The sequence below is a fragment of the Pocillopora damicornis genome, chromosome 1 (genome assembly GCF_964200805.1).
Source record: "Pocillopora damicornis chromosome 1, jaPocDami1.2, whole genome shotgun sequence".
NCBI classification, from domain to species: domain Eukaryota; kingdom Metazoa; phylum Cnidaria; class Anthozoa; order Scleractinia; family Pocilloporidae; genus Pocillopora; species Pocillopora damicornis.
In genome coordinates this window covers 22,871,307-22,884,136 of record NC_142670.1, presented here as the reverse complement: position 1 = coordinate 22,884,136, position 12,830 = coordinate 22,871,307, and the positions used below count along the sequence as shown (strand labels likewise).

Sequence of the window (12,830 nt, the reverse complement as noted above, 5' to 3'; positions counted from 1 at the left end):
GCAGAATACGGCGAGAGGAACACGAAAGAGAACAATAAAAGGCATAAGTAAAAAGGCGAGTTTCTAGCGAAGAGCAACGCGAGAAGGAAATACAAAGTCGCTTCTGAAAACAGACTGAAAAGAGGTCATCTACAAAGAGAAGCGAACTGCAAAGGATCCGCGAAAGAAGAGGAGGTAAGTCGTGTCCTATCTGGGTTTTCTCTTACGCTAAGACCCAGTCGTCGTTTGATACTAGCTCAGTTTTGAATTCAACTGATCACGTTTCGGTTAAACATTGACTCTGGCATTAATCGCCTCAAAACTCTTACGCCGGTTCATCGCACGAATAATATTGCATAGTGTTCGTATTCTTCAAGTTATTTCTTGTCCTTTCGTTTGAAAGTTTAATACAGTCGTGGTGTTATGGGAAAAGAAGTTATCTTACATATTTTGTTTTGCCTGGAAAGTTTTCAAATGATGTCGAACGGCGAGCGCAAGTTTCTACTTTTTTTTCTCTTCAGTTAATTATGGCAGGATTTACTCTGTTCATTTGAAATATTTGCGCTTTGCCGAAGATGTGTTGTTTTACCCTAAGAACGAAATGATGGCCTTTCCCAAAATGTTCAAGCATTGATATGTCTCCATTCCGAAATTTGGTTCCAAATGTGAAGTGAGGCTTGCATTTTTCATGGAACTCATTTAGCGTCGCTCTTAAGGCCCTGTTTACCATTCGAGTTGTTGATAGATAGTTGTCTTTTTACTGTCGACTGGTCTCATTCGCGTTTTCAACGACATAGAGAATACTTTATTAAGGCAGGCGATAAATTACATCGTGCTATTTTTGCAATTACGTATAGACCAAACCATTCGGATAAAGTTCATGTGGACTAATTTTCCAACGATTACGATTCATCTTTCGTTAAATGTGTTTCACTGACGCCTTGAAGTAAGTACGTGCATATGAAGATGATAGAAATACAGAATATTGAGGTGAAGCTTGCAAGATTTATTTTGTGAAGCTCCCTGCAATGGATTAAACTTCCAAAATCGACCTGTTTTTATGAACGAAACCGTATTATAAAAAAAATAGGAAAAAGCTTGCAGCTGTCAGTTTTAGGTGAAAATTAATGCAAATGACGCAAATAGAAGCTATCCGCTTCGCTCGATGGAGAGAATTGGATCTCTTAGGAATATCTTTACAAGTTAGCATACGTATTAGAACCGAAATTAGTTCTTACAACAACAGTATAAAAATTTGGATTAATTTCTTTAGAAGGTCTTATTGACGGTGGAAAACCCCAGAAAAAGCAGATACTTAGACATTAAGTTCTCTTGAACTTTTAAATTAAACAACTTTCAAAATTTAAAATATAATGAACAGAAAAGTCATGTTCCCGTTTCAAGTCCGCTTTAATTTGTCAGTGTTTGGAGTTAAAATATACAAAAGTAGTAGTAGGAGAGAGACGGGTTCTGGCGCATTTTCATTTTAGCTATTAATTTATGGCAAAAATTCGATAAATAGTACCTCTTTAAACAACATTATCAATATTTCACGTGCATATACTATTAAATTATGGTGAACTTTCGATAATTAGTACCCGATTGCGTGTGTGTTCACTCCGTCTGGTAGAATGTCTCGCTTATCATCATTGGCAGATAATGCGACTTTGTTGATCTCTTCCATGAAAATATCATGATTCCGACTTCGAAGGGTGTTCATTTTCCGATACTGATTTCCACCACCAAACAGACATCTCTTATAGTCATCGAAGCTGATGGTACTCTTCATTACTCTCTTTTTGACTCCCTTACACTTTTTTGTTTCTTTTTTATAGTAATCACAAAGAAGCTTTTCGAGAGCAGCTTTATTGTGACCAGCACACTCGATCTTGTGGGATTTGGCTAATTGTTGAAGTTGTTCTATGGTCTTTTCCTCATCAAACATCTTGTAAGAGTAAAGTTTTGCTCTCAAACCGACAAACTCCTCGATGATTTTTCCACCCGCTTCATCTTTGAACATACCGATTACTTTCTTGTTCACTTGTGATAATCCAGATGGATGATCTTTTGGAATGTTACTTGTGTCAAACAGACAATCTACATCATCAATTATATCTTTGTAAAAATCTTCAGTCTGAATCTCATAGCAAAGACTGTCTGTATCAGTGAAAAGAAGCTTTGCTCTATCACCATACTTGGATTTTATGTAGTTGTAATGAAAGTCATACATCAAAACCTTGCTGAGATCGAGGATACACATTCCGAGATAGACAGGTTTGTTGAAATAAACCTCTGTCTTTCTCATCTCTATTGCACAGAGATTCTCGGAGAATATGGTACAATGTTTGAAGTTGGGTCTCTTTGCCAACATTTTCCCCTTCTCTTCTGAGTTGACAAGTCTGACATCAACCCGTTTCCGAATGTTTTCCATCGTCTTGCCGTAGACAGAGTTGTTCATAAGTTTGAAAAAGTCTTTCTCGAAATCGTTGTCAGCTTTGGTTCTCAACTCTGTATTGAGATCGATATATCTCTTCATCCACTCTCGCTCTTCAAACCTGATGATGCGATGGATCTTTCCAATCTCTATTCCAAGACTCGTGTAAAGCTTCAAAGTCTCATGATGGATGATGTATTTTTTCTTTTCATTCAAGGTGCAGAGCAGTTTCTTTACTTTCTCAACCAACAAATTCTCAGGAGCGAGAGGATAGTCGTCAAAGTGATCTTTTAACTCTTCCTTGACTTCCAAATCGACTTCGAGAATGCAAGGAAACTTCCTCCACTCGTCAAAGTCTTTCTCATCAACCCATCTGAAACCATGTGTTGGTAGACTCTTACTCATCGCCCAACCGTAGAGGTTGTTTGCGTCAAGATATGTGATGAACTTTGAAGGTTCAGAGGGGTCAAACTTCTCACCCATGTATCTATTGTTCGCTTTTGAGTGTCTTGTTGGAATCATTGAAATCCCACCACGAATACCTTTCTCAAACATGTGCAACATGTTCGAATCACTCAACAACTCAAGCTTTATCTCTGTCAACTTGAGGCATGCATCCCAAGCCAATCCAGGCGCGGTGTAGTACCAGCAGGGGTCGAGATCATAGTTCTCTTTACAAACCTTTCGAAAGTTTTCAAAAACATCACACAACAATAGAACATCACTTCGATTATAAAGATTGTGATAGTCTCGCATCGTCTTCATTCCGAAGGTTTTCCACACCCTCTGCGCACGCTCATACTTTTTGTCAGAGATTCCACTACCATTGAGAGTAGAGAAGAAAGCTTCGATCGGTGGAAGTTCAGTTTCATCTAATTTATCGATTGAATCTAACCACTCGTAAGGATAGACACCCTTTCTCTTCAAAATATAAAGCTTCTCTCCATCAAAGTATCTTTTTGTATTCTCAAAAGAGTCACCCTTTTTGACGAGGTTCTTGACAAGCTTGACAAGGCTGGAAGCCATGAATTTGAAGCTGTCAATAAATCTCAACTCTCTCTTGACAACAACGTCTTTGTTTTCTTTCTCGTTAAAAAACTTGTCAACTTCAATGCTCTTTGTGAAGTTGATGTATTTTTCTGTGTTGTTGGGAATACAATTGATATCACCTTCTGAAACACCGAGATTTCTGACAAAGAGATGTGCGTCATAGTTTGCCAAGTTGTGGAAGACAACAGGAGTGAATTTTGGTCGTCTAAATCTCAGGTTGCAAATATTATGTGCAGCTCCTCGAAATTTGCCGGTATAATGACAATGATCACGAACTTTTTCATCTCCCATCTCGAAAGCTCCTCCGCATAACCAACAACACTTTGCCTTTTCAAAGTCCTCAACATCTTTGTTTGTGAAGATCATCTCTTTTGGGGGATGGTTTTTATATATTGTCTTAACCTCCTCTTCAAGCATGTCAACAAATATCTGTGCAACATCTTCATCCTCAGACTTTGCTGTATATTCAACCAGTTTCGAATGTCTGTCATCGAAAGAACATTTGACAAAGTAACAAAAACTCACTGGGATATGTTTCTGCTTCTTGTTGGTATAACAATTCATAGGATCCGGTTGAACGGTGTGTAAAGGTTTGATGATCGACTCAAAGTCAGCATAGATGACAAACGGCATTTCCATCTTCTTGTGGTGGTTCTTGAAAGAGAGAAAAGTTTCATCTTTCGGCATTTTTTCTCTCACAGCCTCATGATCTCGACAGAGATCACGGTGGGTGTCAAATACTTTCTGAGTTCCGAAATAATTGAGACATCTATCACAGATAAACTTCTTATTTTTCTTTTTTGATAGATCGCTTGATCACAGCCTGAAGAAATCCCAACACCCCATAACCTTTCACCCCATCAATCGTATATTTTTTTGTAAATTGTTTCAATGCAGACTTGCTCTCAACAAGTGTGAAACTGGGCTGATCTCTTTTCTTGTAGAGTTCAGCGATATGTGCTTTGAAATCTTTCAATTTGTCATCAACTACAACTCTCGGAGCATTGATCTCTTTCAACCACTGACCCCAATCCTCTACCACTCTCTTTCCATCATCGACAGCTTTCTCAATCTTTTTTACGAGTGCTGGCTTCAGCTTCGCTGGACTCAAGATTTTCTGAGACTTTGGTATCTCATGTGTAGGAATAGGAGTATCGAGTAAATTTACTCCCGATGGTGTTGATTGATTTATGAACTCAATGAGCTCTGCTTTTCGAAGCTTTGAGTATCCACGAAGACCTCTCTCTTTTGCAATCTGACGAAGTTGTACAACAGTATTTCTCTCCATCTTATTATTGTTCAAGACAATTTCAATATTATTATTTTCAATTTTTTCTTTAAGACTTTTTTTTTTTTCATCACTCGTTTCAAGTGATGAAGAGACGCTTTCTCATTAATCCTTACACTTCTTCAATGTATAGCTTTCAAATCTGAGCTCGTATTGCATCCCATCAATAACTATTGTGCTTTTTGTCTCTTCTTTTTTTGAGGAGACTTTATAACCAAATCTTCCAGGATTCACGTTGAAGTGTTTCGCAGCAGCATATATTGAGGGGAAAACGAGTTCTTCTCCTTCTGAATCAACAGGTTGAAGTATTACTTTTTTCTTCACACCTGTGTATTTTGCACGAGGGGGAGGAGAAGGGTTTCTAATTAGCTCGATCAACTCTTTTTTCTTTAGTTTATAACGACCTTTCAAACCCATCTCTTTCGCTATTTCCATGAGTGTAGGTTTTGAATAAAACTCAAGATCATCCATCTTATTATTATTATCAAACATTCCTTTAAGACTTTTTTCTTTTCAATTTTCAATTTTTTTTTTCATAACCCTTGAAGTTCACTCTCATCAATCCATGAGTTAAATTTTTCTGGATAACCACTCCACTTCACGAGAGCTTTCCCTTTGCTCTTTCGAATAACCTTCTCAATTCGGAAAACATCTTGCTTTGCTCTCAACATCTCTTGTTCGTAGAAAGTTCCTTTGATCTCTTCTCCAAGCAAATCCTTCAACTTGTAAGTGATCGGGTTAGAATATTGAACCTCGTCAACAACGAAAATCTCCTCTGTCCAATTCGGGGTGAATCCTTTGTCGAACACTTTTCGTTTGAATTTGGTGATGCGAACATGATCACCAACAGTAAATTTTGGCTCAATTTTGACTTGTTTCAAATCACCAAAGAGATTCATAAAAACTTCATCCTCATTCTTTTTCTTGGAAGCCTCAACAGGTGACATCTTAATCGATCTATGTTTTCGATTGTTGTACTTCTCAACAATGTTTGGCAGAATGTCGAGATACTGTGTGTTGTTCTGAATGGTAAACTGCTTCCACATCTCAGTTTTGATTGTACGATTCCACCTCTCACAGACAGATGATTTCTCTTCATTCTCTGTCGAGTACATCTCAACACCTTAGCTCTTCATCAAGTTTTTGACATGGCTGTTGTAATACTCTGACCCTTTATCAACCCAGAGCCTCTTCGGCACCCGCCCCTCGGTGAATATCTTTTTGAACCCCTCAGCCACACTCTCACCCTTTTTATTCTTCAACGGAACAATCCAACCGTATTTACTGAAGACATCCAAAACCATCAGCAGATAACGATAACCTTTGTTCCACTTTGCAAACTTTTGCATCTCGACGAGATCAGAACACCAAATCTCATCGATTCCCTTGACATTAACCTGTCGTTTTCTAAAGTTTCGTCTCACCGGTCTATGCAACTCATCTGCTAATTCTTCTTGCCACCTTTGGCTACTTTTTTTGAGCTTTTTTTCCCCAACCCCAGGCCAAGCTTTTGCTTTGTGTTGATAATGTTTCTCGCAGCCCAATGACCCCACTGCCTGTTGGAGAATGGTATCTCATCGAGAGCTTTGACCATCTTTCTATCAGCCGCATTCTTACACTTCTTCGGATTACTGCTGTTTGCACAGACACTATAATCAACATCATGTTGCATGGAGACAGCGTCGGTCGGACCTGTGGGCGGGTCATAGATCTCCAAAATCTCTCCTGTCGGATCGTATCGAACTTGCTTTTCAAGGGGGTTGTACGGTCCTGTATAGTTGTGTCCCGGAAGAGTCCAACCACCGGCCGGTTTTGGCAGTTTTCCAATAGCTTTGTGAATATCGATAAATCCTCCTGACAAATCGGATTTGATCATTCCACCTTTGGTGATTCCACTGATAAACCTTACCTTTGTACTACCACACTCTGCACACGTCGATTTGATCATTGGGCGACCGTTTTTTGCAATCTCCCGTCTTTCACTCCCAGGTACGGAATCGGTCTTTTTTCTCTGTTTGACACAATAAGTCTTCATCTTTTGAATAAACGCAATTTAATTTTGCTAAATTTTTTCATTGAAATTTTTCATACAGGTTTCTTTTATTTTGTCGAGGAAAAGAAATTCAAAAGGTTTAAGTCTTGAGAACAGATCTGGTTCAAAACTATTCTCACTAGCGATTAAACCTCGATGACGAGTCATTGTAGGTTTGTACACAATCAGATGAGAACAGTTCAATCTGATGTCGACAGGTGTCTTGTGATATGATTGGCTCAGATACACCGGTGAGATCAAATGATGTCTTCCATCAATGAAATGCTTCAAGATCTTTTTCTGTACGTCATTAAATGCAGCCATAAGATCGTCAAAAATCACAACCTTTCTGTTCTCTCCTGGGTACTCTGTTGTGTCAAGAATTTCATCAGGATTCATCACATGCAAAATCTCATACCCAAGTTTCTGTGAATGTTTATGCATAATCTTTTGAAGATCTTGTATCAACTCTTGATGAGTGTTCGGTGTGTAGAGGTAAATCTGATCGTAAACGACAAGCGGTTCTCTCAACATATACATTAGGGTATTTGTCTTTCCACTTCCACTCGGACCAGCTATCAACATCCTATACTCTTCATCAAGAAAGTCAACACCAGGTACTCTTCTCTTTCGAGTTACACTTGAAGAATGTGTATTTAATTTTGGAATTTTAACCATTTACTAATAGTTACACAAAGAAATCAAAGAAATTAATTGATAAAAATGTAAAAAACAGAAAGGAACACTTATCTCAAAAGATAAGTGACAAAGTTGCAAAAGCAAAAAGAACACTTATCTCAAAAGATAAGTGTTAAAATTGCAAAAAGAACATTTATCTCAAAAAGATTAAAAAAAACGTCTTAAAGAAATGTTGATAATATATATATATATATTGTTGATAATAAGAATGCAAATCACAAGTCTCAATAAGCTTACCAAAAATAATGTCATCTTTCACGATGTTGGTGTTAACAAATATGGTGATAAAAGTATCAAGATTCAGGTAAAGACTCCTGGACGAGAACAAGGATTGTTGGTGATTGAATCTCCTCTCCTCTTCTCTTTCGGTGTGCAAAAGAGTGTGGATGAAGCTGAACATCTCATCGGTTACTCAATTCCCACCTGCCTCTGGAGTGAGTACAAAGAAACATCACAAAAAGAGCTTGACTTTTATTCTGGATTGAAAAAGATTGAAGAGCTGTGTTACGAACATCTTGAGAAAGAGTGTGGAATTGAAACTGCAGAAATGTTGAAAATCCCTTTGATTGAGAGAGATGAAAGACCACCTATTCTTTATTCAAAGCTCATTTTCTCCAAGAAGCCGGATAAGATACACACACTTTTTCACTCAAAAGCGATCGATAAAGTGAATCCATTTGATTATCTTGATCAATATTGCAAAGTGAAGATGTCGTTGATAATCTAGTCGATCTATATCAGTAACATAACTGTAACATTACAGATTAAGGTAAATGACATCTTTGTCAAACCACTGAGTGGAATAGAGAGACAAGTTTTGGTTACCCTTTCCCCATCTGATGATGAAGAAGAAGACTGAAGACAAAATCTGTTTTCCTCTTTCAAAACGAAAGAGGAAAGTATTAATATTAATTATTAATATTTGACTTGTTGTCAAAACGTGTTGTGTACTGCTTAAGTACTTTACTCGATTGAAAGATTGGACATAGATCTGTGATTGTATCATCGATGAGTTTCACCTCATTGAGAAATGATACACTGTCGAACGGTCTTCCTCGCAGATAGGATCTCAGTTCAGTTAAGATCTTCTCATAGGTTGTAAAGGCGAATTTGCACATATCAATCTTTCTGTCAAACTTGTTCACATCAGTGTATGTCTTCAGAAGGACACCGACACCTGTTATTGTACCAAGTGGGATCGGGTTCATAGTCACCCCTCCAACGATTGCTCCGATAACAATGAGTGAGGTGCTTCCCAAACTACAGAGAAGACTCTTTCGTTTGAATCCCTTGAAGGTCTTTCTCGAGCACCACCACTTCTTGTGATAGTATTTGTAAAGATCTTGGAGCTTATCAATCTTATCCTTTCCGATTGAGTAATCGATATGATTGAAATTGAAAATGGTTGTGTCAGTCATTTTTATGAAGTTTTTCATAAAAAATTTTCGTAAAAAATTATCAATCTTGTTTTGATATCATGATGTAACTGTATCCCAACCCATCAAGAACTGTATTATTATGGTCTGTCTCTATTTTTAGTGATGTATTTGCTTGGAAATAAAACATTACTGTGTTCATTGTTGTCTTCCATATGGAGGAAGTGTTCGGAAGTGGAAGTGTAAGACCACCACTATTAGTATTTGTTGACACAAATTCATTACCTAAAGTGAACTTGAGATTTGATGCTTGTACACTTGCATAACCATCGATGTATGTGATAAGATACAGACCAGCATTATTGACAATCAGTTTTGTTTTATCACTTGAATTCACCGTGAAATCAGCATTATCACTCTGTGAAACGTTAGTGGTGTGACCAAGTAAATTATTCACATAAAACTCTACAGTTGTTTTATTATTATGTGCTAGTTTTCCTCTGTACCAAATTTTTTTTGTTCTTGTATCAACATATTTCTTGGTTGTTGGATTCTTATCCGTCGTTGGTTCATTTTTCAAAACTGTTTCCGGGTAAATGTTAAGTTTATCATTTTCTATTGCCCACCATCGATCATAAACTTCAACCGGTATGTCGTTATGATAACCCTTTGTACCATAGAGTACAACCCAGATATTTAATTTTTGATCATATGCCTGACCTTGTTTGAATTTGAATATAAGATCCCACATCAAATAATTTGGTGTTGCACTACTCCATTTTGTTAGATGTACAAGAGTTCGAATGTGATTTGAAAATCGATTTGATCGTTGTGTTCTAATTGACTCAACAGAACTTGCAGCAGTCACAGTGGTTTTGGTATTGTCAATTTTACTGGATTCCCACCACACTTCACAGACAACCGTGTATTCTGATTTTGCTGCAGAATACATATTGACCCCGAATCTACTTGAATAATAACCTTTTGATGAATCAAGTGATAATTCAAAAGGTTTTACTTTCTTATTGAATTCATGGAAGTCTTTGGTACTCATTGTTTTCCCAGCGATATCATCTTCATCACTAAATTGACTATCATCCATCATGTAATCCAAATCATTTTTCAACTTGGTACTAACACTATGAGATAATTGGTTGTTCACATGTGTGTCTACATATGTTTTGTTGCAAAGATCACTTCCACTTGTCGGTGCAGCTGAATTGATCGCTTTATAGTTTCCTAGGTTAAGATTACCAGTCATAGATTGAGTACCATTTCTTAAAATAACAGCACTTGAATCTGATTTTTTTACTATACTTGTGTTGAATGTTGTTGTGTCAACCTTTTTATTGAGTTCAGTGTTCAACTTATTCAAATTGATAACACTGGTTCCATTAGCTGGTTGATCTGAAATACCTGTTATCTGTCTGTCAAAACGATCAGCACCTGTAAAATTTAAAGCTTTTTGAATACTACCACCTTTTGTTCTGTCGAGATAGTTTGAAAGATTTGCGCCTAAACCTCTAGGACCTGTAGGACCTCTAGGACCTGTGTCACCCTTTGGACCAGAAGGTCCTTGTGGACCTGTATCTCCTTTTTGCCCTTGTGGACCTGTATCTCCTTTTGATCCTTGTGGACCTGTATCTCCTTTTGAACCAGCAGGTCCCGTATCCCCTTTTTGTCCGGTATCACCCTTTGAACCGGTGTCACCCTTTGGTCCTTGTGGACCCGTATCTCCCTTTGAACCAGAAGGACCTTGTGGGCCTACGTCTCCCTTTGGACCGGAAGGACCTTGTGGTCCTGCGTCTCCTTTTTGTCCTTTTGGACCTGGTGGTCCTTCGGGTCCTTCTTTGCCTTCACCTTTTTGTTTGTGAGCAATTTGATGATAACCGTCAGAGAAACCCATTGTTTTATAATATATCACAAGAATTTGTGATATATTTTTTTGAAGATTTATACCTCTTTGAAATATTTTTTGATAAAACGTTCGTTCGAAAAGGTGTCACTGTATGATAGTGGTTCTGTCACTTCGTTGAAGACAGAGTACAAACTTTGATGTGTGAGATGTGGTTTCATCCTTCGACTTATTTCATTCAAGAAGAAGAGGCAATAGTAACCACACAAGACGCTTGTAAACTCTTGATAATGTGTGTTGTTGAATGTGTAACCAACTTGATGTTTTTCGCAAAGCATCAACACCTCTTGTGGTGGAGCAAGACCGAAACTGTCAAAGTACAAGATGAGATCAGAACCGAAGAACATCGCCACCCAGTGTGAACCAGGCTCATCTGACTCGTTCAGATTGATAACAAAAGAGTGACGTGGAGTGCAATCTTTTATTTGATCTCTGGATATCACCCCACCGAAGTTTGGAATCTTGAGATACTCTACCCAGTTTTGAATGTCAAAGTTTGTGATTGGTATATTTTTAAAGGGTGGTCTTTTCACAATATGTCTCCGAGGAGTGGTATTCCGTTGAAGGGAGAGTCTTTTCCCAGCAACAGACCTTGTCCTTTCTGTTTTTTTCCCCCTCTTCCGATTGTTGGTACAGGAGCATCCATCATAGTCGGTGGAAACCAAACTGGTCTGTTTTGCATTCCCATGCCAGTCGTACCTGGAGCATATCCATTCATATGCATACCTCTTCCGGTTCCACTTCCGGTCAACGCTCTTAGAAGTATTGGCATACCGATTGAAGCGAGAAGAGTGCCGAGAAAACCACCACTTTGTCTCTTTGTTGGTTTTATTGTCAAATCATCACCAGATCGAAGAGCAATTTCAATGTCTCGTCTCTGAGATGGTGAAAGATAGTTTCCAAAAGGTAAAAGTCGTGGAATCTTTGAATGTGGAATAATCATACCACCTGACTGACCAGCACCGAGAATCTTGTCAGTAGCAAAATTGCCCACACTTGAAAGTGCTCCTGTCGCGAGAGATGGAAGAATTTTTGTGGCGATATTCATTGCTTTTGGTAAAAGCTTTGTGCCAATATTCAGAAGTGAAGAGAAGAGGCTACCACCTTTTTGTGCAATCTTTGTTATCTGCGTCTTGCTGATTTTTAGGTCAACCCCTTTTCCAGCAGAGTATGCTCTCTGAATCTTTTTTATCTGTGTCTGCGTCAACATCATCTCATCAGAACCGGTCAGTTCGTTGTGTGAGAGACGTAGAGTGATGGGTGATTTCTCTTTGAAAGCTTTGGCAAGTTTCATTCTCTGATTATCTGAAAGTGTTACACCATATGCAATGTAATGAGTCGGCATCTTTTTATTATGCGTATCACATAATAAAAATTAAAAAAAAGACAAAGTCTTACTTCCTGATGAGTGCCTTTCCACCCATAACTTCAACACTGATTTCCTCCTCATGGAGAATCAATGCATAGATGTGATAGTCTGCGTTGGGGGTGTCGTTGAGACTGTACTCGAAATCTAGACCTGTTGTGAATTTTTGAATATCTTCTTCTTTTCGTGTCAGATCAAAGTAAAGTATTCCATAGAGATCTTGAAACCGTTTCAAATCAATTGTTGAACCGAACAGATTATTACCTACAAACTTTACATAGTCTAAAAGATCTCTCCACGCTCTTGTCAGTTCACTGTTTGGATCAAGCTGTTGATCAGGATACTTTTCACCACCCTGTAGTTGAAGTTGAGCCTTTGTAAAGTACCTCGCATTTGCGATGTTGAACGTGTTGAACACAAACATATTCTGTTCCTGATCGCTAAGCTTGGTTCCATTCAGAGCCCAAATAAAAACATGTTTCGGTCTTTCGACAGCCCTTGTAATTCTAAATGTTCCATTTTTCTGTCGAAGTGGACCTGAATCGACAATTTGTTCTTTCAGATAAGACCATCTGTACGGTTTGAGAAACTTTTCTATATATGTCTTCTCTCCAAGATCATTCAATTTAATGAATGGTACCCACAAACGAAATTTTGTCACGATGTATCTACCAGCCGCAGCAGCATTTGC

General features: G+C 38.1%; 3 protein-coding genes across 4 annotated transcripts in view; all 3 read right to left on the bottom strand.

Moving 5' to 3' along the window:
* The window catches only part of LOC149052813 (TNF receptor-associated factor 4-like), a 216,125-nt gene that overhangs the window by 51,012 nt on the left and 152,283 nt on the right, over positions 1 to 12,830 (bottom strand). The gene's annotated exons all lie outside the window — the stretch shown is intronic.
* Positions 1,496 to 2,547, bottom strand: LOC149052829 (uncharacterized). The gene is made up of 2 exons (XM_089205833.1): positions 1,913 to 2,547; positions 1,496 to 1,810 (listed from the first exon to the last, which is right to left on the bottom strand). The coding sequence occupies exons 1-2, from the start codon at positions 2,513 to 2,515 to the stop codon at positions 1,571 to 1,573; spliced, it is 843 nt and encodes a 280-aa protein (XP_089061959.1). The 5' UTR covers positions 2,516 to 2,547; the 3' UTR covers positions 1,496 to 1,570.
* On the bottom strand, positions 2,529 to 4,150 carry LOC149052828 (uncharacterized). Its single transcript, XM_089201294.1, has 2 exons — positions 2,651 to 4,150; positions 2,529 to 2,534 (listed from the first exon to the last, which is right to left on the bottom strand). Exons 1-2 carry the CDS (start codon positions 4,148 to 4,150, stop codon positions 2,529 to 2,531), a joined length of 1,506 nt encoding a protein of 501 aa, XP_089057420.1.

Coding starts and splice junctions, on each gene's coding strand:
- LOC149052829 (XM_089205833.1), bottom strand. CDS start 2,515: ATGAAGAGATATATCGATCTCAATACAGAGTTGAGAACCAAAGCTGAC. Junction 1,811..1,912: donor CTTACAAGATGTTTGATGAG/GAAAAGACCATA, acceptor TGTGATTACTAT/AAAAAAGAAACAAAAAAGTG.
- LOC149052828 (XM_089201294.1), bottom strand. CDS start 4,150: ATGCCGAAAGATGAAACTTTTCTCTCTTTCAAGAACCACCACAAGAAG.